The sequence below is a fragment of the Pelobates fuscus genome, chromosome 10 (assembly GCF_036172605.1).
Source record: "Pelobates fuscus isolate aPelFus1 chromosome 10, aPelFus1.pri, whole genome shotgun sequence".
Lineage (NCBI taxonomy): Eukaryota > Metazoa > Chordata > Amphibia > Anura > Pelobatidae > Pelobates > Pelobates fuscus.
Window position 1 is genome coordinate 113,771,096 of NC_086326.1, and position 25,355 is coordinate 113,796,450.

At 42.4% G+C, this 25,355-nt stretch overlaps 1 protein-coding gene across 1 annotated transcript in view; it reads left to right on the plus strand.

Moving 5' to 3' along the window:
* LOC134575595 (pendrin-like) overlaps window positions 1-25,355 on the plus strand; it is a 260,212-nt gene that overhangs the window by 136,424 nt on the left and 98,433 nt on the right. Inside the window, exons 9-10 of the mRNA XM_063434915.1 lie at window positions 3,289-3,436; window positions 5,937-6,050. Coding sequence (XP_063290985.1) covers window positions 3,289-3,436; window positions 5,937-6,050 — 262 coding nt within the window. The remainder of the gene's footprint in view (window positions 1-3,288; window positions 3,437-5,936; window positions 6,051-25,355) is intronic.

The window sequence follows — 25,355 nt, forward strand, 5'->3', positions numbered from 1 at the left end:
AGAAGGAAATCTGGGTAGTCTGTCCTGAACCGTCCTCACCCGCCTTTCCTCCCTACGTTCCTCCCAATCCTCCTTAGCAACGCTTCGTCTCGCAGGGCGACTGCCCTCACGAGGTGGTCCCCTCCACCGATCACTGAGCCTCCCTCCAGGTGAACCTGATCTTCTCCGCTGACTCCTCCTCCCGCTATCCCTGGAATCATGCCTCCTGCAACAGGATCCTGCTACGCTGCACCTGCTCCGCGCAGGTGATCTTTCCCTGCTCCCTGAACTCCTTGTTCTGCTCCTCGAGACGCTGCGCCTGACGCCAGAGAAGCGTTGTTCTGCTCTCCACCCGCTCCCTGCGGCCTCCATGTCATGAAGCTGACCCTGAGAGCGGCCAGATGGGCCCTCTCGCCTACCGCTGACATCCTGAACTAACATAACAGGAGAAGCACCCTGCCCCCCAACTGTCAGTGCCGAGCCTGGCCTCTCCTCGGCCGTCTGCCCCAAGCCAGATTCAGCATCACTATCCTGGCAGACTGCCGTGCGCCCAGACCCACTCGCTTCCTGTGAGGTCCCCTTGTCCCTGCATCTGTCTCCCTGCCCTGCCTCAGCCTGAGACGTCCCTGCCATGACTCCGCTTTCCTGGCTTCCCCCCAAGGCCTGCGGGGCCGTCATATATCCGCCATCACCATCACTCCCCTGCCCTCCAGCACTCGCACTAGTGGCTGACTCACCGGGACGTGTCTGCTTCGTGCCGCCGCTCACATGACCCCCAGCCAGCCTAGCCTCCGTCCCGGCCGTCTTCAGAGATCCGCCCGGACCGTTCCTCCTGCCAGCCGCGGAACCGCGTCGCTTGGATCCTTCCGCCACCATGCGCTGTACGGCCGTCCTCGCCAGGCCGCTGCCGCACCCACCGGAGCGAGCCGTGCGCCTGCCTGGCTCTGTTGACCGGGCCTCACCCGGACCGTCGGTCACACCACATCCCGCCGAAGGGCTCCTCCTCCGCCGCGCTGCGGGCCCAGCGCCCGGGCTCAAACGCTGAGGTGGTCTCGTCCTCGTCGACGGGCCGGTACCGCAGGAGCAGGCCCGGCAGTCCCCAACTGCTGATGAAGCCAATCCAGTCCTCTGTCCTTCACAGCTGCCCGAACACCGTCCAGGATCTCATCGAGCGACGCCATAATCCTGCAGAAACGACAAAGAAAAAGAACCTCGCCGACCTGACACAATTTACCGGTAAGAGAGGCTCTGGTTAAAATGGCCCCTATTCTAAAATGGCTGCTCTTTATACTCCCTGTCTCCGCCCCCAGGCACCATTAAACTAATCCAACCCCCAAACACTAGCACCTGCCCACTCCCTGGCTCTGTCAAGGCCCACTCCTCCTACTGCGTTGTTCCATGGGCTTCATTGCGACTGATGGACACCTGCAATTTTCCTGAAAGGTGAGTATTTCTGCCTGTTACATGACCACGTACGTGCTTGTAACTTCCTAGGACATCTGAAGATTACTACATTGGTAAGTTGTATTAAAACACATCGAGCAAGTCAATTTGTGTAAAATTTGTTTGCACTGCACTATTTGCACATTTTTGTATATATTTGCTCATTGTTTCCTGCGTTATTTGTTTGTTTTGATATTTATATTTATTATTTATTTGCACTTTTTGTGAATTGGGGGGGCCCAGACCATTTGTTCTGTTAGGGGCCCGAAAATTTCTGGTGGCGGCCCTGACAATGGGGGTGTCATTTTACTCAGCAGATGTAACTGAACACAAAATAAAACTTTGTACAGGAATAGCACACACCAACTTTACAAAATACACATGAGAAGTTCTTTGTTATAAGTTTGTGTGCCAAAACCCCCAAAAAACACAATTTTACTCCAATATTTAGCAGAGGTTGGCGGTGAAATGGCTACATAGAAAGTGTCAAAACAACTTAGGGTAAATGGCCTGTGGTGCCTACTTTATATAAATATATACTTTTGTGTGGCAATTTTGTTTTCTTTTATAGCTATTAAGCTTACAAGACAAACATACCAAATTCTAAAATCGCTCCACATTAAAAGTTTATTTTACTCCTTGTGCTTTGTGACCTGTAACTACCAAAAAAAAAACTTAAAATCCCAGACACATTATATATTCTGTAAATCAGAACAACTAAATTAATTTATTTTTAATTACTTTTCTTAACCTGCACTAATTGTGCACACATTATTATTGCAAAAACTGTAAATAAAACTCAATTGTTTTAATTTTTTTGGCATTTTTCTGTATTTTTTTATAATAAAAAAGCATTTATGTATATATATGTTACATCAAATTAAATTCCTTTCTGTCCTTTAAAAAACGGTATATAATATGCATCGGTGCAATAAATTAGTAAAATGCAAATTGCAGTTGAACGCAAACAGCAAAAAATGCAAAAAATTCTGTTGTCATGTGAAAGACGAGCTTCTGAAGCTCTGTCTTTAAGGGGTTAAGATACAAGGGGCATTAGGAAAGTAAATTAAATCCCCCCAAAAAACAAAAACAAAACATGACAGGGCTGCTTTAATGGAAGCATGGTACAGACCATTTCAAATGTTTTTGCGGCATGTGAATCAATAGCAAAGGAGAAATATTACGAATATTATATTTACCAGAAATAGTAAAGTGGTCAGATTTAAAGGGAAACTCCAGTGCCAGGAAAACGATCCGTTTTCCTGGCACTGGAGGCCCCTCTCCCTCCCACCCCCAATCCCCAGTTGCTGAAGGGGTGAAAACCCCTTCAGTGACTTACCAGAGGCAGCGACAGGTCCCACGTCGCTGCTTCCTCCTCCCCCGCCGCTCCTCCTTCTGCTTACGTCGGCCGGTGGGCGAGACTGATCTCGCCCGCCGGCCGAGTTGACCTAATGCGCATGCGCGGCAATGCCAGCATGCGCATTAGCGCACCCCATAGGAAAGCATTGAAAATTAATTTCAATGCTTCCCTATGGGGAATAGAGCGACGCTGGAGGTCCTCACACAGCGTGAGGACGTCCAGCGACGCTCTAGCACAGAAAACCTGTGCTATGAAGCAGGAAGTTACCTCTAGTGGCTGTCTAATAGACAGCCACTAGGGGAGGACTTAACCCTGCAAGGTAATTATTGCAGTTTAAAAAAACTGCAATAATTACACTTGCAGGGTTAAGGGTAGTGGGAGTTGGCACCCAGACCACTCCAATGGGCAGAAGTGGTCTGGGTGCCTGGAGTGTCCCTTTAATGGAATATTCCTGCAAGGGCTTGTAAGAGCATGTATTCTATAGATACCTTTGATTTGTGTTGCAGGTTCCTGCCACCCATAGTTCCAGATGTGTCCATGTTTCAAGAAATGATTGGGTCCGCATTTTCCACTGGAATTGTTGCATATGCTGTTGCTGTGTCCGTGGCGAAGGTGTATGGCACCAAGAATAACTATCCAGTTGATGGGAATCAGGTGAACTAGATTTACAATATTTTGAGAAGTACACATTGTAGAATAAGTGGTTATGGTGCTCATATAGTGCCCTATTACAACTTCTAAACGATATAGTTCATAGTTCAACCAATTGTTAAGTTCCAATAATAACATATCATATCTATAAACTTATTTATATATATATTAAACTTAATATACATTAAACGTAGTGGGATAGGCAGATACAAACACAATATTTTAGGATCTGTATCTGCTACACTTCAATACTAAGAAGATAGTATATAGTGGTCATGTGTAGCAAAATTAAAATCATTAATACGTGTTATCTATGTCTTTTTTTTGTTGAGATTTTTGTTTGCAAACATTAAATGGCCTATCTAGGCACCATAACGACTACATGCAGATGTCATGGTTATGATATCATTAGGCTGCTGGTGCTATCCCATAGTACTTGGTGAGTACCCTTTTCCAGTAATTGGCAAAAATAATGGAGGGCACAGCTATTGGTAAAGCAGAGGTTCTACCATTAATTTCTATAGCAATATCTATGTCATCCACATGTTAGTCATTCATAAGTTGGGTATGTGAGCTGCAATGTGCTATGGCCGATTTCAATGTATGCATGACTAAAAATATGGAGTCCTAAAGATATCTGGTAAACTAGGTAAGAGATAATCTGATGCAACTATGCAACAATTTTAACGGATAACAAACTAAACGTTTTTTTTTTAGATTTCCTGAAGCATGTGGTGCCTTGAACAATCATTTTTCAGAGAAAAAAAAAAAAAAAAACAGAGAAAGCATGGTACAGATTTCAACCAGAAGTGTACTAGGAATGTTTTTATGGGATTCTCAATTATTCCCTTGAATTATACCAAGAATAAATTGAAAATAACTTTATTTAATCAAAGTACCTGCACCAGAGGAAACTGTCCTTTGTAAATTGACTTAAACTGAGGGCAGCCGTCGTGCACTCCTACCATACACCAAGATAAAGATTGGTGTACAAGAGGGCAGAATATGTACTCAAGCTGGATGCCCCTTCTTTAATTGGCAATCATACATGTGGCTAATTATTGAGACTCCTATATTGAGACTCCTATATAAGCTGCTTGCTAAGATGCGGCCTTTTGATGCCCCTGATGAAGGTGTGCTTACACTCCAAAAAAGCGATTTGGACTTTGTCTTATTAACTTGTGTATATTTTATTTCTTACAATGGATAGTAAGTTCTAATTCTGTGCACTTCTATTTATTTTCTGCCTGTCCTTGGTCACTGGTCCTTATCTCTCTCTAAATATTGTAGAAACACAGTCTTTAAGGTCTTCTCTTAACATTTAGTAATGAATATAAATGTCTGAAGGACTGTGAATTAAGTCCAGAAAGCTATGTAGATGTTGAATATTATACTATACTCATACTACAATAGAGTGAGGAAATTTTTAAATATGTTTACCTCCTGAGTACATGTGTAGCATAACCTTATTTATCTGGGAGTTGGCACATATATTATGACCTCTTTTTCCTTTCTCTCTCTTTTTTTTTTTCTGGAAAATTATACTTGCTCATGATGCTTAGATTGTTCCAGACATGGCATTCTTCAGAAAAATTATAAATATGTGTCATAGTTAATCAGAACTATTTAATTGTTTTTTTTTTTTTTGTTTTTTTTTTACTACTCTTAGCCTTCTCCCAGCTTGGATGTTATGTCCTTTTCTCTACCATTATATTTAATATCAGGGTTTTTTCAAGGTGTAGCTCTTTTTTAATTATTGAGTATTTTTCAATTCTTTCTGATATAAATTAATAATTTATCAAATAGCATCACAAACCATTTTTATAAAAACTCAACCAGGCCACACAGTGCAAGTGAAGAAGAGAAACAAAAAGAAAACAAAAGTTTAATTTCTCCTCTTCACGTCTTCTCAGTTCTGACTGTCAGCTGCAAAGGACAGAACACGTAACTTTGTCAGTGAGCTATGATTTAGGTGCCCAGTTTAAGAACAAGAGGTGTGGGTTTCTACATTTAATTTTATTTTTCACACCTCACAAATACATATTTTTTAAATAAAGTACCGGTAGATAAGTAAACTTACTAGTAAAAATCCTGGAAAATTGAATTTCTATTTGAGAATGTAGAGTTTACTTACTAGTATCCTGTGCAGCTTGTAAACTGAAAAAGTAATGTTTTAGGTAGGGAATTGTCCAGTACATTGATACTACAATTCTATCCATATGGTTTAGCAATAAATGTTGGGCTTCTGGTGCAATAGATTTTTCTTTAGGTGTAAAGACAGGTTAAAAAAAAAAAAAAAAGTTCCACCACCACTTATTAGAATTATCAAACTGTTTTGTGTGTGTGTGTTCTCTTTCTTTATATGCAGAGCTTACAAAAGTACAAAAACTGTTTTTTTTCAGGAAAGATGAAAAAATAAATACTGTAATGTAAATGTAAACAAATTAAATGTTGGTACAAGTCTAATCATTGAATATTCTTTGTTTTGTTTCAATTTAATCAGGAATTTATAGCATATGGAGTTAGCAATATGTTTGGTGGAATATTTTCCTGCTTTTGTGCAAGTACTGCACTTTCACGTACAGCTATCCAGGAAGGTACCGGTGGCAAAACCCAGGTAGGAATCGATCTGCTTTCTACTATATTATATGTAGTGTGACCTGGGACCATATTACCACACAGTCTTGAGGATATGAATACCACACACATTGTATTTCTTGTAAATGCAGTATTTTATTGAGATGTCTGGCAAATAAACAAAAAAAAACTAACAAAAAGAAAAGCCTGGGGGGCGGAGTTTGAATGCTGATAAGATCAGACGTGATTCATCTGAGCTCCTGCTTCTGTTATCAAAAACTGTCTAGCTGCAGGCCATGCGCTCATCCTGACCTTAGTCAATACTCACCCTGCTAAGCTGCCTTCGGTGTACCTGGGGATACCCTACACAAGCCTGTACAGCACTGGATTACGCAGACCGAGGTTTGCCACCTACTCAAGTTTGAGCTGAGGAGAGACGGACGCTCTCCCTGTTTTCTGACTGGCGCATAGCTGTCGTCCCCCCACTTCTCCTCTGGACCTATGAGGGTTATCCCGGTCCCCACTGGGGAACCTCAGAAACCTCTGCTGCCTTCAAGCACCCGCACTGACACAGACCTTGGACAGGGCATATTACCTCAAGATGGTGGACACGCTACCACATTGTATACATGAGCCTACAATGACCACTCACGGTGCACACGAGCATATACAGCAATGCCTGACCGAGATCTTTGAAAACTTCTGGGCCAAACTATCAGCTCATCTTGAGACTACAACGGCTTCGGTTGGAGAGAGAGTGGAGAGAGGAGAGATGGGATGTGAGCGGATCCCCCGGGTGCTCCCTCTGCAACAGCATTGAAGCCCTGATGGGCTGAAGACCAACAGGGATACACTCCTGGTCCATCGACCACCGACGCAGAAGATCCATCACTGCAGGCGGCGCCAGCCCATTAGGATCTACAGCCATCCCCCTAAAGGGAAGAACTTGGTCTCTTCTTTGAGCTCCCAAGTTCATGGACTTTGAATGCAGGCCTTAATGATGGCCTGGGTCTGGGGAGTAATGCCGCTCAACCGCTTTTGCCTGCCACCAAGCCTGGGCATTGGCTAACTTGGGACTTAACACCTCAAGCCCTCAGCTAGTCAGGAATGAGACTTACTTATTTGAATGCATAAAATACAAGAAAACAGGTTGTGCAAAAAGGTGTAAAACAATAAAATTATATAATAATAAAAAATTCAAAAAGTCCAAATATTCAGTCAAAATATCGCAATCCTGTTGGTTCTTGGTTAAGGTGCTTGCAAATATATGTAGGGAGACACAAAGTGACAAATAATAGACTGTTTTGGCAGACTGTTTTGGCAGGAAAATAGGACTCACAACAGTAGTATATGCGGTAGCACATGTTGTGGAGCTTAAACTAGCTAGAAGTAATATTGCTTGCAGCAGTACAATCCCCACTGGTGGATATAGCTTATGAGGCGAATATCTCGATATGCAGGTAGGTAGATGAAAAAAAAAAAATCCAGTAGTGCCCACTGTAAACATAAATATATGATGCAGTACACAAATGTATTATACTCACATTTGATAGAGCGTTAATTCGCTCAAATATGAAAATTTTGAGTTGTTCCGTTGTTCCAGTGCAACGGAGATAGGGCACACCAATTAAAGAGTACTGTGATAATATGCTGCACAGATAAGAGCCACCACACTGTTCTTAACCCCTAATGACTGATACTTATCTGAGATTTCAAGTGTTTTGAGCAGAGGTGACTTCTCTTAAATTATTTGGCCAACAGTATGTGGACACCACCACTAATTATTTAGATCAGATGTTCAACCTCACTCATTGCAAACAGATATATAAAATTCAGCACATAGCCATGAAGTCTTCATAGACAAACATTGGCAGTATAATGGGTTGTACTGAAGAGTTCAGTGACTTTAAACATGACGCTCTCATGGGATGCTAGTTGTGAATTTTTTTCCCACTAGATCTGCCCCAGTCAATTGTAAGTCCTAGGGGTGCCAAATGCTGAAGCATGAAGAGTGTAAAAATTGCTTATCATCTACCCCCTACTCCCCGCTACCCCCTTTTTTTCTACAATTATCTTTTATTCCTTTTTTTTCTCCTCTCTTCTGTCTCCTGTCTCGCGTTCTTACCCTCCACACCACGTGAGCTCACCCCGTCTTGCTTCACACGTACGTAGCTCTACCAAACAAACTTACCGAAAGACATCCATCAATTTACTCTCTATAAATGCTAAAGGCCTTAATATACCCGAAAAACAATCCTAAGCACTGAGCTACTTTCACAGCCTTAAATCACAAAGTGTTGATCCAAGAGACACATTTCAGAAAAGGGCAAACACCCAAAATTATGAATAACCGCTACACATGCTTCCTGAGTAGAACCCGGATTGGAAATTCAGGGGCACTGCCATCTTGATACACAAATCCCTACAATTCTTCCACAAAGAGACACTGATAGATAAGGGAGGGGGATTTGTATGCATCAAGGGCACGGTGCTGACTAGGCCCTATACTTATATGTACCTAACACCAAACAAGACTGCTTTTAAAAATCAACCCTGCGAGCGATTGAGAGATTTGTGGAGGCTTTCCTCATCGTCGGTGAGGATCTTAATGTAGCTCTAAATACGTGCCAAGACACATCCACAGGTAGCTCTGCAGTGCTCTCACACATCTTACAAACTATTAACAACAACCTTCAGGACCACAGACTAGTAGACTGCTGGAGGGCCACAAATCCCAAAGGTAGGGATTTCACTTTCTTTTCAAGCTCTGACCACTCATATTCCCGTCTGGATTAGTTTTTGCTCCTTCACTACTATTTAACAGACTTACAACTGTACAGTTTCTTCCTAAACGGGAAGCAAGGGATAACACGATATGAGCCCTGGCTGTCCTACATCATTCTACCTTGACTTCAGATGGCCTTCTCCTGCTGTCTGCAGATGCAGAGAAGGCCTTCGACAGAAACTGGGACTATTTTTTTGCAGTCCTACAAAAACAAGGTATGGGCCATTGCACTATGAATTGGATCAAAGCTCTTTACTCCCGCCCCACAGCCAGACTCTGTGTTAATGGAGTGTTCATGGACCCTTTCCCGACCGTAATGGCACTAGACAGGGTTGCTAGCTGTCGCATTTGCTCTTTGTCCTTGCCCTCGAACCCTTCCTTCAAGCAATTAGAACCACAACATACAGGGGCATACCTAGAGCATTTGGCACCCGGGGCGGGTCCTATTTTTGGCACCCCCCTCAACTTTTAAATGTAAAAAACAACCAATTTTTTTTAAATGTATTTAGCACTGAGCAGTGTTTGTGTGTGAATGTGTGTATGTTTTTGTTTGCAGTATGTGTGAGTGAATGTAGTGTTGGTGTTTGAATGCAAGCATGCATTTGTGTGTTGTGTGGTATTTGAATGCAGTGGTATGGTTATATATAATGGTGGGGTTTGTATGTAGTGTTGACATTGAAATGCATGAGTGTATTTGTGTGTAGTAACAAATTGATATAGGTGAGAGCACACACATAAATGGTAATGTGTTACCAATGCAGGATCTTGTACATATAGTTTCAATGGCTGGATGTCTGTAATGAAATACACATCATAGCGCAATATGTTCACAAGAAATACAATCTTTAAGAACCAATTGGTCAAACTCACATGACAGAGCCTATTAATAGCAGGCTCAGACTTTCAAACTCTTCAGTATATTTAATCTCCCGGTTTATGTTTCCACGTTCACCTTTCCCTCAAGGATATGATCTCCAGGCTTGAGTAGGTATGAACGTTTTATTGGGCATATATAAAAGGAGGTAATAAAAACAAATATACTGGAAATAAAACAATAAAATGGCACAACGCGTTTCGACTGTACAATCAGTCTTTATCAGGTGCATACTGTTCATTGACTATTGTCGTCTTTTAAACGGCGGTCCAGTCCCTTTCCCATGCGTACTTTGAATTAACTTCCGGGTTCATAAGTTTGTCCAACGTCACTTCCGCCCTTTGTTTACTGGTGCTCGGCAACAAGCAAATCAGCGTGATGTCCCAATGTAAAGACGTTACTAAATGTCTTTGCTATAAATCCACCTTTATTATGGGCAAAAGGCTGGAATAGTAGCTGTATTGGTACAATTCATATTCTTAGCGAAGAGAGAATAGGATTCATGGTTATTAATAGGGAAAATGTATGTTTTAATAACATTCAGGCCCTAAATGACATATTATAACAAATAAATAATACAGAAAATATTTACCAATAGAGGAAAAGGAAATGAAGGGGATATTTTGTACATTACATACCAGAGATTTTCAAGTGCACCCTTGAGAGTTAGAATATGTATATAAAGCAACGCAGGGGATTATTTATGCAGTATACATATAGATGATTTTAAAGTGCATCCCTGAAATTTAAAATATGCATGCCTAGTAATATTAAATAATATTAAATGTTTTGATAAAAAATACATGTATTTCTAAAAAATACTATGTAAAAACACACAAATCATTTATTAAAAAGTACATATACTAAACTATGATTAAGAGTGTATTTGTAAAAAGTGGATAGATTCCACATTTAACCGATTTGGGGTAATGGTATTTAGATTAAAAATCCACTCCATTTCCTTCTTATTCAAATTAAAATTGATATCCCCACCTCTCCAATGCGTGGACACTTTTTCTATTGCACAGAATTGTAAGCTTCTTGCATCTCCATCATGCAAGTCTGCAAAATGTTTGGAAACATTATTGTTTTCAAATTTTCTCCTAATGTTACCTATATGTTCCCTAATCCTGACTTTCAGATGTCTAGTAGTTCTCCCTACATATTGATAACCGCATGGGCAGGACAGGAGATATATCACACATTTGGTGTCACAAGATGAGATCTTTTATTTTGTATTCCTTGTTAGTATTAAAAGATTTAAAACTTTGGGTTTTATTTGTCTTTATCATATTGCAACCCATACAGTTTCAACAAAAGAGGAAACCCCTTGTATTCAAAAAAACTGTTATTGATGGGTTTCGTGGGTTGATCTAAAAAACTTGAGGTTAAAAGTTGTTTAAAATTTCTTGCCCCCCTAAAAATTAATATCGGTTTTGGTCCTATAAATCTTGATGTATCACATGCCAGTGTTTATTTATTAACTTCCTTAATTCTTTATGTTTGTTTAATTCCAGCTTGGGCTGGAGGAGGAGTGGATTCAGTCCCTGGTAGGTTGTAGTTGGGGAAGCAGGGACTCCTTCCTGCTTCCCCTCTGTGTGAGCAGTAAGAGGTTGCATTTGGCTCCACATTTGCATCCGGCTTGGCTCCGCCCTCAAGGCAGTTCTAGCTCCGCCCCAACTCTCCGTGCAGCCAGGTCTCTTGCTCCTGCTCCCAGCCCCTGGGTGTGTGAGCTGTGTCAGCTGCCCTGCGCCCCTGCTGCTACGGCGCCCGTTGCAGCCACACAGCTCACAGAACTGACCTGGTGGCACCCCCTTACCTGATGGCACCCAGGGCGTACCGCCCCCCTTAGTACACCCCTGCAGGGGAGGAGAATAAGAAACACATTTCATACTGTAGCGGCCTATGCAGATGACATAATTGTTTGTGACAAACCTGTATCGCTCACTTAGAAACATTTTGACAGAATTTGACAGATATGGCTCGCTATTAAATTTCAAAATTAATTACTTGAAATCTATAATACTTAATGTGTCTTTCCCGAAAGAACAGATCACACACATTCAACGCCTCTTTGCCTTCCAATGGACAGAGTTGGCCTTGAAATACCTAGGGATCTGGATCACAAGGAAAAGTACCCAACTCTATCAGGTAAACTTCCAACCCTCTCCTGATAAGACTGAAAAAGGACCTGGAGAAATGGTCGTTACCACACCTCTCATAGTTCGTCAAGGTGGGGATTGCCAAAATGAACCTCCTACCACGGGTTCTCTACCTGTTTCAAACCATACCAATAATCATCCCAAAAACATTCTTTGTCACATTGCGTATGTCGATCTTGAGTAGTGATGTACCGAACTGTCCGCCGGCGAACAGTTCCCGGCGAACTTAGTGTGTTCGCGTTCGCCGCGGCGGGCGGACACATGCGCAGTTTGATCCGCCCCCTATTCGTCATCATTGGGCAAACTTTGACCCTGTGCCTCTCGGTCAGCAGACACATTCCAGCCAATCAGCAGCACTCCCTCCCTTCCACACCCTCCAACCTCCCTCCCAGCATCCATTTTCGATTCATTCTGAAGCTGCATGCTTAGTGAGAGGAGGGAAAGTTTAGCTGCTGCTGATTAGATAGGGAAATTGATAGCTAGGCTAGGGTATTCAGTGTCCACTACAATCCTGAAGGACTCATCTGATCTCTGCTGTAAGGACAGCACCCCAAAAAGCCCTTTTTAGGGCTATAACATCAGGCTGCTTTTTTTTTTTTTTTTTTTCCTGTGTAATGTAATTGCAGGTGCCTGCCTGCCAGCTTCTGTGTGAGGTTCACATTGGATACTGTGCCTACTTGCCCAGTGCCACCACTCATATCTGTTTTAACAATTGGTTAAGCTTTAGATTTAAAATAAATAATTAGTTTTCACTGTAATAGAAGAGCAGTTGCCTGCCTGCCAGCTTCTGTGTCAGGTTGGATGCCTTGCCCATTTGCACAGTCAGTGCCACCACTCATATCTGTTTTAACAATTGGTTAAGCTTTAGATTTTAAATAAATAATTTGTTTTCACTGTAATAGAAGAGCAGTTGCCTGCCTGCCAGCTTCTGTGTCAGGTTGGATGCCTTGCCCATTTGCACAGTCAGTGCCACCACTCATATCTGTTTTAACAATAGCTTAAGCTTTAGATTTTAAAGAAATCATTTTTTTTCACTGTAATAGAAGAGCAGTCTCTATTATGCTCTGTGTCAGTGTGTATCAGGGGCTTTGAGGACAGGTGTCAATGTTAGGTGATTTCTGCCCTTTATGGATTAAAAGCAGACTCTGCATCAACTGTGTAATTTTCCATGGGAGTTTTGCCATGGATCCCCCTCCGGCATGCCACAGTCCAGGTGTTAGTCCCCTTGAAACAACTTTTCCATCACTTTTGTGGCCAGAAAGAGTCCCTGTTGGTTTTAAAATTCGCCTGCCCATTGAAGTCAAAATTTCGGGTTCGCGACAACACTAATCTTGAGGTTCAAATGGTACAAGTCCAAAGCCTGTATACATCACGACATCCTCACACTGCCAAATTCTGGGTGGGGTTTGGCTCTTTTTTAAGCTCAAATATCAGGCAACTCCTCTGAAAAGGGTAGTGGAATGGTTTAAACTGGGCGTGACAAAACTTTGGAAGGAAATAGAGGCCACACAGGTGGGCCAACCCATGGAAGTCATGCCCTGGCTGGAACCAACACACAGTGCCAAGCTCGTAGCTAGACACCCGCTTACTAAGACAACCATCACTGTATGGCACACCCAGGCCCCAAAACTAGACCTTTCCTCATTCCCAACACCCTTGTACCCGCTGGTTTACAACTTGGCTTTCCTCCGGTGCTAGAAGCAAAACCATTTCAGAGGCTGATTGGCACAGACATTCCCCAGGCATAACACCTGTTCACAGAAGGAAAGATCAAGCCCTTGATTAAGATGCTTAATGTTGGCACTCCTAACTTCATGCAATGCTTCAGATATAAACAGCACATGGAATTAATCACTGTGACGAAACCAATCTCGCCACATTGTATTTGAGGAGCCTGGTTGCCTGCCTGCTGCCTTTGGACTATGGCCCTGGGAGATTGGGCCCTTTACAAACAGTGTTCGGCCCTTTTATTACTATGGGAGAAGAATTGACACTTTTTATGGGGCACTTCGGATGCAGCCGAAGTGCCGAAGTTACCGAAGTGCCGGAGTTTCCGAAGTTGTCGAAGTCGTCGAAGTGACCGGCATCGGACAAAGGACCACGTGGCGGCGGCCATTTTAACTCGAACACCGCCGACCCGCACCATCGACTTCACTTCGACACTTCGACTAAAGTCGAAGTACCGGCCATGCTTCGAACGGGACTTAGCCGTTTTTATGCTAGAAAGTGACCGACCGCACAGCCCAAATCCATGGAACTGTTTTGGGCAAGAAAAGGTGCTTGCGGTCGGTCATAAAAGGACTTTCGTGTAACTTTTTATTTACTGGAGGGATTTGTATGATTTTTGAGAGTGGTTGTGTTTAAAGTATGCTGAGTCTGAATATGTGATTGTTATGTGGATACGATGTATGGTTGTAAAGTTATGAAAGTTATGTAAAAGTACATTTTGAACTGTACACATAATGGGATTAAGTGTCACACTAAGGGGAGGGGATGTGTGGGAGGTAACATCTATGTTATTGGTTATTTTATGCCTCCCCCTGGGTGTGGCCTGTATGTGTACTCATGTAATAAAAACCAGGCTGGGTGCCCAGCACCTCAGACCACTGCTTGACCCTCAACACGGAGCCTTGTCTCGTTCTTGGGGGGATTCACTGTATGCTGTTGGAGATTGATTGCTAAGGAGTGTAAGCTGATGTCTGCTTTTCCTATTCATCTGCTAGCAGCTATTCGTGAGGTTCCAGCTGGAGTGCTACCTTATTCACCTATATCCAGTTCGTGAGTTTTGATGTTTTGCAGTAGCTGTGTCTTTCTGGGAAAAGGGGATTATCGCCTAAACAGATTTTTCCCCTTTTATGCTGAAACGGTCCGTTACAATCACCTCTGTTCCACAGAGACCCCTTCTGATCAGTGTCCTTACCCCAATAGAGGCAATCTACACATACATTGACCCTCTGGAACACGGGATATCTACTTTATATAATATGATCCTTACACAGCAGAGTCCACCACCACCACATGTTATGGGGAAATGGGAGAAGGCCTTAGGAGAAACACTTACTACCACACAGTGGCACAAAATCTGTGATCTCACACAACACTCCTCAGTATCTAGTAAAACACAGGATACTGCATACAAATTGCTAACCTATTGGTACAGGACTCCCCAGTCACTGCAAGAAATGAGATGTTGGAGGTGTGGAGAAGAGGTGGGCACCCTACTTCATATATGGTGGGATTGTTAAATAAATAAAACATTTTTGGACAAAGAAAAACAATCCGCTAAGAGCCTGGTTGGTGTTGCCACTTTCCCAACACTTAGTATGAGTGCAGCACTATAGATATGATCACAGAACAAATAATACAAAACATACACTTACCCCTCAGAGTATACAAGGGTTATATATGAAAGAGAAAAAAACAGAAAAAATATATAGAATAGTACTGTATGACAACAAGTAGAATAATTTCTAGGTGTACTGAGTGGAATAAAAACTCATTTTTTTTTAGCCTTGTATATGGATATAGGCTCTAAACACTTCAGCTAAATTGCCTTTAAGGTAGGCAGCTGTACCCTTTTCGTATAGCTCACTTCCCCTTATTTCTCACAGCAAATGCATATTACCGAGAAAAAAGACAAAAAACATGGAACCTCTGGGTGCAGTTAATTGTGATGAATAATTAAAAAAATGAGTGCTCACCTTTTTAGAGCCTTTTGGTAACTAGCTCTAAGTATTATGGTTTTGTGTCTGTAACAGATCGCCTGGCACCCCGACTGGGTACCTCCATTGACGGATGCTCCTAGTGCTTCCCGAGGGCTGCAAGCTCCCCACCAGACACCATAACCACTGCAGACCTCACGAACTGCCACAGCTTGGTTGGGGTCTCGCCGTCTCCTACCAGCCCTGGACCTACGACAAGGCTCCAGGTTCCAATGGGTGAACCTCTCTTAATCCAGAGAACAGGAACAGGAACAAGCTCTTACAAGAGCTTAGTGATTATTCAAGGGAGTATGAAGAGCATAGCAATCCCTTGTAGCAGTTTCCCCCCAATAAGAGACAGGACTCTAAATTGAGGGTGAAGTAGAACTGGAGGTTTATTGCCACAGCTTGGAATATATACAGTTTTTCAGGCCAGATGCACACCCCTTGGACCTGATGGAAAACAGGGATACAAGGCACATAAACCAATGGGAACAATAATTAACACTATAACACTCCCAGATACGGTCAGCAATCCCTCCCCTCTGCCTGTGATATAATTAAGGTAGCTAATGGACTAACTCAATTACCCACAGGCAGAAAGCACACATTTTTACCCAAAGTACAGAAACACTCCAAAACTCCAACATATCCCCATAAATGGCACATCCCTGGGTAGCTCTGATCTGGGCGAACAACATATCCAAAAGTCCCCCAGATCAGAGCAGGGGTTCACAAATTCTGTGGAAGTCACATTTGACCAACCACCCTTGATTTCATGCACAAAAGAGTTCCATTGAATTAGGCTGTGCGGCCAGTCTATCTTCTCATTCAAATAATGTATAAATTGCACGAACGGATCTGTTCGTGCATAACTTTATTGGATGTATCTAGTTCGGTAGATTGTTCTTACTGAATAGCACTCTGTTCGTGTGGATTTAGACGAACACACTGGAAGGTGGAAGTCCCAGCTGTGTTCGTGCCTTTGAGTGTCCGATTTTAGTTACAGGCGTTCGACGACAAAACACAGCTGGCCGTGTTCGACTAAACAAGATGGCCACCACCACGTGTTCGTTTATACAAACGAAGGCCACCGAGCCATTCAGCAATTAAGCTGTGTTAACCACAGCTTCTGGGAGGCTAACAAGCAGCACACTCCACATGCAGAGTGGCCAGTCGTTCGGCATTTTGTTCGGCTACTTGAATAACATTATCCTGGTTGTAATAGCAGCTTAATTCACCAAACCAATCAACGAATACCCAAGGAAGAATACAAAATCCAAGCAATGAAGGAGGGATATGCAATTCAGGGACAGATGGTTCTGTCACAAGTGCCTTAAAACCCAATTAGTTACAGGCCATAAGGCCATAATCACAGGGCAGGAGGCTGGCAAGCAGGCCCCTCCAAAAACTCCTGGCAAGCTCCCTTAAAAAGGGGAGTTTGTCACACATCTTCCCTCTCCCGGGGAGCCTATCCAGACCCCAGACCTCCAATCGGTCTGGGGCTCTGATAGTCTGTTGGCCTTTCCCAAAAGGCGTAGTCTTCCAGATGGCCTCTTTCCACAAGGGCCCAGTTGTAGATCCAGTGTCCTGTGGGGAATCAACCTGAATGCCCTCCCCCCTGGTTGGACAAAGCTGTTGCTGGGGACGGCGGGTGCAGTCTCCCTCCTCCGTGTCTGGTGGGTAGAGGCCAGCGGTGCTCTGCCCCGTAGCCAACGGTTCAGCTGGGTTGGTTGGTGGGTAGTCAGGTCCTAGAACAAAGGGGTAGTTAGGGCAGAGTCTAGTTGCGCTCTGCCCAGATGCCAGCTCTTCTGCTGGGATAGGGTCAGTGAGTACTACCCCCAGGACATGGTTGTGGAGAGCACAGCTGCTGTGGAGAGCACTCCTCCTCCTGGCATTCCTGTGGGGTTGGTTGGGGATCTGGACTGGCCGTCCAGCATCCCTGTAGGCCTGGTGCAGAGACCGCGGTCCCATCTGCACCATCGGGGTTTGGGTTGCTGTCCCCCTGTGGCTGTCTCCTCTCCCGGTAGCCCCAGCTGCTGTTGGGGAGAGAGACCGGTTGTCTCCTCTCACTGGAAGGGACACTGCCGCTGGGGAGGGAGACCGGTTGTCTCCCCTCCCTGTAACACACACTGCTGCTGGGGAGTGTACACAAGGCTTTCCTCTCCCGGTAACTCTGTCTGCCGCTGGGAAGAGAGACCAGTTTTCTTCTCTCCCTGTAAAGTACACTGCCTCTGGGGAGGGAGACAAATCATCTCCACTCCCTGTAACTCACCCTGTCGCTGGGGAGTCAGACTGTCTCGTCTCCCAGTAATGCTGCCTGGTGCTGGGTAGTGGGAGCGACTATTTCCACTCCCAGTGATGATGGTTGCTGCAGGGAGCAGGGACCGACAATCTCCTCTCCCTGTGGTTGTCTCTTCTCCCTGTTCAACATACTGCCGCTGGGGATCTGGGCCGGCTGCCCAGCATCCCTGTAGGACTGGTAGAGAGACCTCGGTCCTATCTCCACCTGCCATCTGTTGGTCTTCCTAGGACCAGTCTATGAGGTCCCCCCCCCCCCCTTCGGTAGCTGGTAGGGGAGCAGGGGGCAACTCAGCCAGGTTTTCCAAGCTATAGGGTGGCAGATCTGGTTCTGCCTGTCGGGAAGATTGGGGCCAAATTGAGCTGAGGAAGTATTGGTAGTCCTGCTCCAGTTCCCACTCACTACTAACCAGGTAGGTGAGTTCCCGTCCCAGTTCCACAGCTCCTGGGAATGACAGCATCTTTTCCAGTAAAAATAAATAGCCCGGAACCGCAACTCCTCTGGACTTCCAAAGTGATCGTCCTCCTCCATGGCCTTTACCAATAGGCCAGGCCTATCGTAGCCCTCCTCCTCTGGTGGAGCGTCCTCTGTCACCCAAGTGTCTCGCTGAACTGCATACCACCATAGTGCCCTGTAGGAGTCGTCCAGCATCATGTCTCTCTGGACTAGGATTTCAAGGTGCCTTACCCACTCCGTTAAGGGTTGCGCTCCCAGGAGACACATTCCTATTGCCACGCATGTCTCTAGCCGCTGCTCTTCACTAGGGAGACTCTCGCCGTGCCGACGCTGTTCTACATCCAGGGACTCCTGCCAGAGCTCATTATAAATTCTCCATAGCCCAATTCCTCCTCGGCTGACACAGGGCCACACTCCGAAAGTATCCTCCACTGGAACTCCTCCACGTATGGGTTTGCTGCATAGGGGCTCGCTTGCTCCAGTCTGCTGAAAACAGGGGCGCTGTAGGAATACTAGCGTTGCCCTCAATATAAGCCACACATTACTGGTGTCTCCGAGCTGCTTCTATGAGCTGCTTCTCCGAGCTGCTTCTCCTCACACTAGGACGCCATCCCACCTCTGCCACCAATTTAACGGATCGCCTGGCACACCGACTGGGTACTTCTCGAGGGCTTCAAGCATTCCACCAGACACCATAACCACTGCAGACCCCACAATCCGTGGCAGCTTGATTGGGATCTCGCCATCTCCTACCCACCCTGGACCTACGACAAGGCTCCAGGTTCCAGTGGGTGAACCTCTCTTAATCCAGAGAACAGGAACAGGAACAAGCTCTTACAAGAGCTTAGTGATTATTCAAGGGAGTATGAAGAGCATAGCAATCCCTTGTAGCAGTTTCACCCCAATAAGAGACAAGACTCTAAATTGAGGGTGAAGTAGAACTTGAGGTTTATTGCCACAGCAATGAAGGAGGGATATGCAATCCAGGGACAGAGGGTTCTGTCACAAGTGCCTTAAAACCCAATAAGTTACAGGGGCCATAATCACAGGACAGGAGGCTGGAAAGCAGGCCCCTCCAAAAACTCCTGGCAAACTCCCTTAAAAAGGGGAGTTTGTCACAGTGTCAAATTGTAGGGTGACCCTGCCCTAACCAGATCCAAGATGCAAGATGGAGATATGGATGTATATAAAATGTATTTAAAAATATCAAACACAAACACAATAAATATAAAATATATCATAAGATAAATAGATACAATATATATTGGTCCTTTTCCGCTCTTCCTTTACCAAAACGTGTTTCGCGATCACTTTTGGCTTTTTCAAGTTGTATATTGCTTCTTACTCGATGTCCGGTTTTCTGATGTTACAAAGTCCCGTCTTTCTTGCTCGTTATCCAATCCCGTGATGTGGGACCCAGCTGATCTTCTTTGCATCCGTAATTTACCGTTGCGTCACTTCCGGTTTGTCCTTGGAACTACCACTTCCGAGATGCAATTCTCTTTTGGTAGCTCTATCCCAGTTCCTGGTGATTTAAACTGCTGTACCCATAGTCCACCGGGTTAGTTGATGCTTGCGTTCGTATTTACGGATATGGAAAGTCCTTTATATTGTTGATTCAATTTAATGAGCATATAGATAATAGCTTTATTCTATCTTAAGAAGTAAAAAATCCATACTTTAGATTATATACTATAACTTTATTCTATCTTAAGGAGTAAACCCTAGATTATATACTATACCTACATAGGATATGTAAATAAAATAGGTACACTTGTAATAGCATAGATTATTTTGCTCAATCATAAAATAGACCCCAAAATATTGGGAATAAGAATATACACTAAAAATAAAAATGATAATACAATAGAAATACAAAATACACTGATACTTAAAAATCCCTTAAAAAGAGATATACCCATATATAGAATGTCTTATAAAAAAAAATGACACAGCTGAAAATCTGCATTCAGACCAAAAAGGGTGAGGGCATTGAAATTGAAAATCCATTTCATTTCTATTTTTCCTAATTTCATCTTCCCCTCTCCAATTTATCTCCTCTTTTTGAATGGTAAAACATTCTAAAAATTGTAAAGAAAAAGCAAGAGAGTAGAAGCTGAGAGAGCACTCGTATTGGGGTTAACCCAAGGGCTAGAGAAGTAGTGGTAAAGAGAAGAAAAAAATGAGTGCCCTAAATGCATTTAAAATATAACCTTTTAATAGTAATCCTAAAATCTATGAGTGTCCATAGTAAGAGTAATGCTCAAATAATAATCAACTAAGGTATATACACAAGCAAAGTAAAAAAGGGGTCCTGTTCTAGAGTATCCAGAGACCTTAATCTAGTGGTGTATGCGAGAAATAGTTTTGCAACCCACTATAGCTTGGTAATTAGCATTAGCTATACAAATACGTTGACAAAATTGTAAACTGAGGTGTAAACAGTTTAATAAATATATCAACTAAAGTATATACATAATTGATAAACAACTAAAGTATATACATAATTGATAAACAACTAAAGTATATACAAATTGGTTCTGATAAACAACTAAAGTATATACAAATTGGTTGGAGGTCCTGGAAAACCAGGTTTTGCAATCCACAGTGGCTGTGTAGAGTAGCATTAGCTATATAGACTGTTAAATCAGTGTCTATATACAGTAGACAAACGTGATGGTATCTAAAGATTATGATAGAGAGACGATGTGACAGAACTTAGCATTTCGGGTGCTTCATTTATTCCTAGGAGCACTAGTAGAGAGCATCAACTACTACTATGTAGCAATCTATATAGACACGCTGATCAGTCTAACAGTAACAGCGGCTTTACGCTACAATTGTGAATTGCAAAACTATGTTTTGCACACATCATTAGGCAAAGGTCTCTGAAAACTTATGAAAAGGACCTTTTACGAGTCTGTACCGATACTTATTTATAAGGCTAGCTATCCAAAACCCTCTCTCTGATCGGCTACAAGTTCTGTCACATCGTCTTGCTATCATAATCTTTAGATACCATCATGTTTGTCTACTGTATATAGACACTGATTTAATAGTCTTTAGCCCCTTAAGGACACATGGCGGAAATATTCCGTCATGATTCCCTTTTATTCCAGAAGTTGTGCCTTTAAGGGGATATAGCTAATGCTACTCTACACAGCCACTGTGGATTGCAAAACCTGGTTTTGCATACACTAGTAGGTATAGGTCTCTGAAAATGTACGAACAGGACCTCCAACCAATTTGTATATACTTTAGTTGTTTATCAGAACCAATTTGTATATACTTTAGTTGTTTATCAGAACCAATTTGTATATACTTTAGTTGTTTATCAATTATGTATATACTTTAGTTGATATAGATTTATTAAACTGTTTACACCTCAGTTTACAAGTTTGTCAACGTATTTTGTATAGCTAACGCTAATTATCAAGCTATAGTGGGTTGCAAAACTATTTCTCGCATACACCACTGGGTTAAGGTCTCTGGATACTCTAGAACAGGACCCCTTTTTTTACTTTGTGTATATACCTTAGTTGATTATTATTTGAGCATTACTCTTACTATGGACACTCATAATAGATTTTAGGATTACTATTAAAGGTTATATTTTAAATGCATTTAGGCCACTCATTCTAAAAATTGTGGATCACTATTGTGTAGTAGTTTAAAATGTAAAGAGACAATGTTTATCATATCCCTTTTTGATGTTCCTCACATGCCAGTTATATTATGTGGGGGGAACAAAGTGTCCACTCCACAAAAGAATCAATGAGCATGTGAGGAACATCTGCTTCTGTTAACAGACTCCGCTGAATTTAAGACGCTATTGCAATAATACACTTACGACACCACCTGTAGTGAAAGAAAGACGCGATAGACTGGATACTACATAACTAACTGAGAGCAAAACTTGAACAAGTGAAGAACTCATGGCAGTAATGAGAGGAGGCTATAGAGAGGTGAGAGACGGGACCCAGAGACACAATGCTATGATGCAGCCCCCTTTTCATTCCTGGAAATACTGAACACCTTCAACCCTCCCCCCCCCCCCCCCCCCACCATTTGTTTTTGTTTTTCTATTCCTTTTCCCTTCCTACCCTCCCTTTTTCCTGTTATTTAAATACTCACCACCCCCTCGGACCTCCATGCAGGGAGACCCTTTTAATGCCATGCTTCTTTGTAGCTGCCACTGGTGACTAAGGCAGTGTCCCTCCCTCACGAAGAGAGAGACACATGCTGACACCACACAGACAATCGCACAACTGGTCACCAGGGCAACAACCTAGCACAAGCATCGTTAAAGAAACACTGTAATCCAGATGCCATACAGTATTTGCAATATTTCTCTGTCAAGTAAATAGCCTGCTTGTAAATAACTCAAAAGAAATTGAGACCTGCGTGTCTCACATGTTGCTTGGATATTCACGGAACCTGCGAGTTCCACAGTTTCACATTTAACTTATACAGACCTGTGTGTCTTGTACTACTCTGTTATATGTTGTATTCGATATCAAAAAGAAAAAGAAAAGAAAATGACAGCAAGATCTCCTGTTGGAATAAAGAGATATGCACACACAAAAAAATAGCTTATCATCTGTTGCCTCAATCATTATAAAGTCCCATATTACCTCTGAAATTAATATCAGCATAAGACCTGTGCATGGAGAGCTTCATGAAATGGGTTTCTATAATCGGGCAACTGTACTCTTGTGCAATGCAAGTGTTAGCTGGGGAAGTGTAAATTAACACTGGGCTATTTAGTAGTGGAAACGAGTTCCTTGGAAGGATGAATCAAATATTACAATCATGATTATGATGGAAGAATCTTCAGTGTAGCAGATCCATACAGCCTTACTGTAAAGTTTAATGGAGAAGGGAATAAGATTCATGGCTGTTTTTCAGGAGCTGCTGTTCTAGTGAAGGTGCATCTAATTGCTACAGAGTAATTTTAGACAATTTGGTGCTTCCAACTTTGTGGTAACAGTTTGGGAAGGGTCTTTTCTGTTCCAGCACGAGAGAGCACCTGTGTACAAAGCCTGATGGGTTTGGTGTGATTGAAATAAGGTGGCCTACACAGAGCCTTGACCTCAACACCTTGGAACACTTTTGGAATTAATTGTAACACTGATTGCAAGCAGATCTTCTTGTCCAACATCAGTGGCCAATATCGCAAATGCTATTTTAGTTAAATGGGCATGAATTTCCACAGACACAATCCAAAATATGATAGAAAGCTTTCCCAGAAGAGTGACCGGCATTGTATTCATGCCTGTGATTTTGAAATGGGATATCCAACATCATATATGTTTAATGGTCAGGTGCTATACTTTTGGCCATATAAGAACTGTTACATACAGTGTACATGTTATTTTAACTGTAACGGTTTTCCTTATGTAAATTTCTAGATACTTAATGCAACCAAAGAAAAATAACTCAAAACAGATTGTTAGTCCTGTTTTTTGTTAAATATGTCCAATATATTTAGGAGTCCAATCAGTTTTTGGAAGTTATAAGACAAATATTGTAAAAGGATACTTGTTTTTAAGAATTACGATAATTATGACAGTTTCTATTTAACTACTTTGCCATCAACATCTGTCAAATGTGCTGATTATATATTTCTTTTTTTGTTTTTACACACACTATTCATTATTGGGTTAATCCCCATATTTGTATTCTACCCAAACTGGCAATTACTACCATAACCCCTACTACCACAGAAAATATATATCTGGTCATAATACAGACATGCCAATTTTCAGATTTGAAATTATCACCAACTGATTTACTGAATCCATGTTCCCTCTGGCATAAAACAGAATCCAACTGCACAATGCTATCATATCAGCAGCACACTGGCCAATTTTCACATATTTTTGCTTTGTTCTCACAATTTGGTTCATGAACCAACATTCAGCTGAGTCAAACTGAGTCAAACTGAGTCAAACTGAGTCAAAGCTGAGTCAAACATCTAACCAAATTTTAGGTGTACCAAAAAATGTTTTCAATTTTTTTTTTATTTGGCAGGACCAAAACGTCTTTCCATGCACAAGTATATTGTAGACATACCCTCATTTTGACATGACCCTTTTTGTGCTTCCCATAAATGCTGTGAAATTATATTATTTGTGTCACCATTCTTTCATGTCTAATTCTATCTAACCATAACCTCAACTATAGCTAACCTTAAGTGTAGCTAGGCATAGCCCTAACTGTTGTGGCATCATGTCCTCTAAATAGCAAATAGCTACTGGTCTTCTCATGTAATAGGGGGGACATGGTACAGATCTTCCTGTGCCCCCATTCTTGGGAATTAGGTGTGGGCTTCAATTTGTATTACATGTGTTGTAAAGATTATTCCCTGTGGTCCTATAATGGGACAATATATAAAATTTAAAGAGGGGTGGCATAGCGACCCTCATAGTTTTTTCCATGCTGGGACTAATAATAACTAATAATGCTGTAGTTATTTGTATGGCCATTTTATCAAGGATTCTGTCCTTGATAAATGGTGTTGAATCATAGAATCCGATAACTTCAATTGAAAGTTATGTTTCAGAAATCGATAATATTCAAACTAATATTTATCAGCTCTTAATAGGCCTTTAACGGTGGTTTTTAAACAGAGCTAATAAAGTGCCGATATATGTGATGGAGGCCATATTGTGTGAAGCCAGGCCACCTCTAAGGACTGGAAATTAGGCAATATTGTCATCCCTCTGGCTAACTTTGGGTTTGTGTGTTAGGATTAATAGTATCTCTGACAGCTTGATAGTCTTAACTCTCTCAACATGTTCAACTGATATATACAAACTGGCAATATCAAAGGTCATCAAGAAAAGTGCCTTGTATCTGAAAACATATTAAAAAATATGCAAGAAGAGGGAAGCACACAATTGTAGGTTTATTGAAAACTGGAACACAAATAAAATGGCAATGTTTCGGCCAATAGGTATTGATCATGTATAACAGAACATTGTACAAATATAAGTTTAAGTACCTGAAACATTGGCACAACAATGATAAAACCACCCCTAGTAGGCGTTATGGGTAACCATA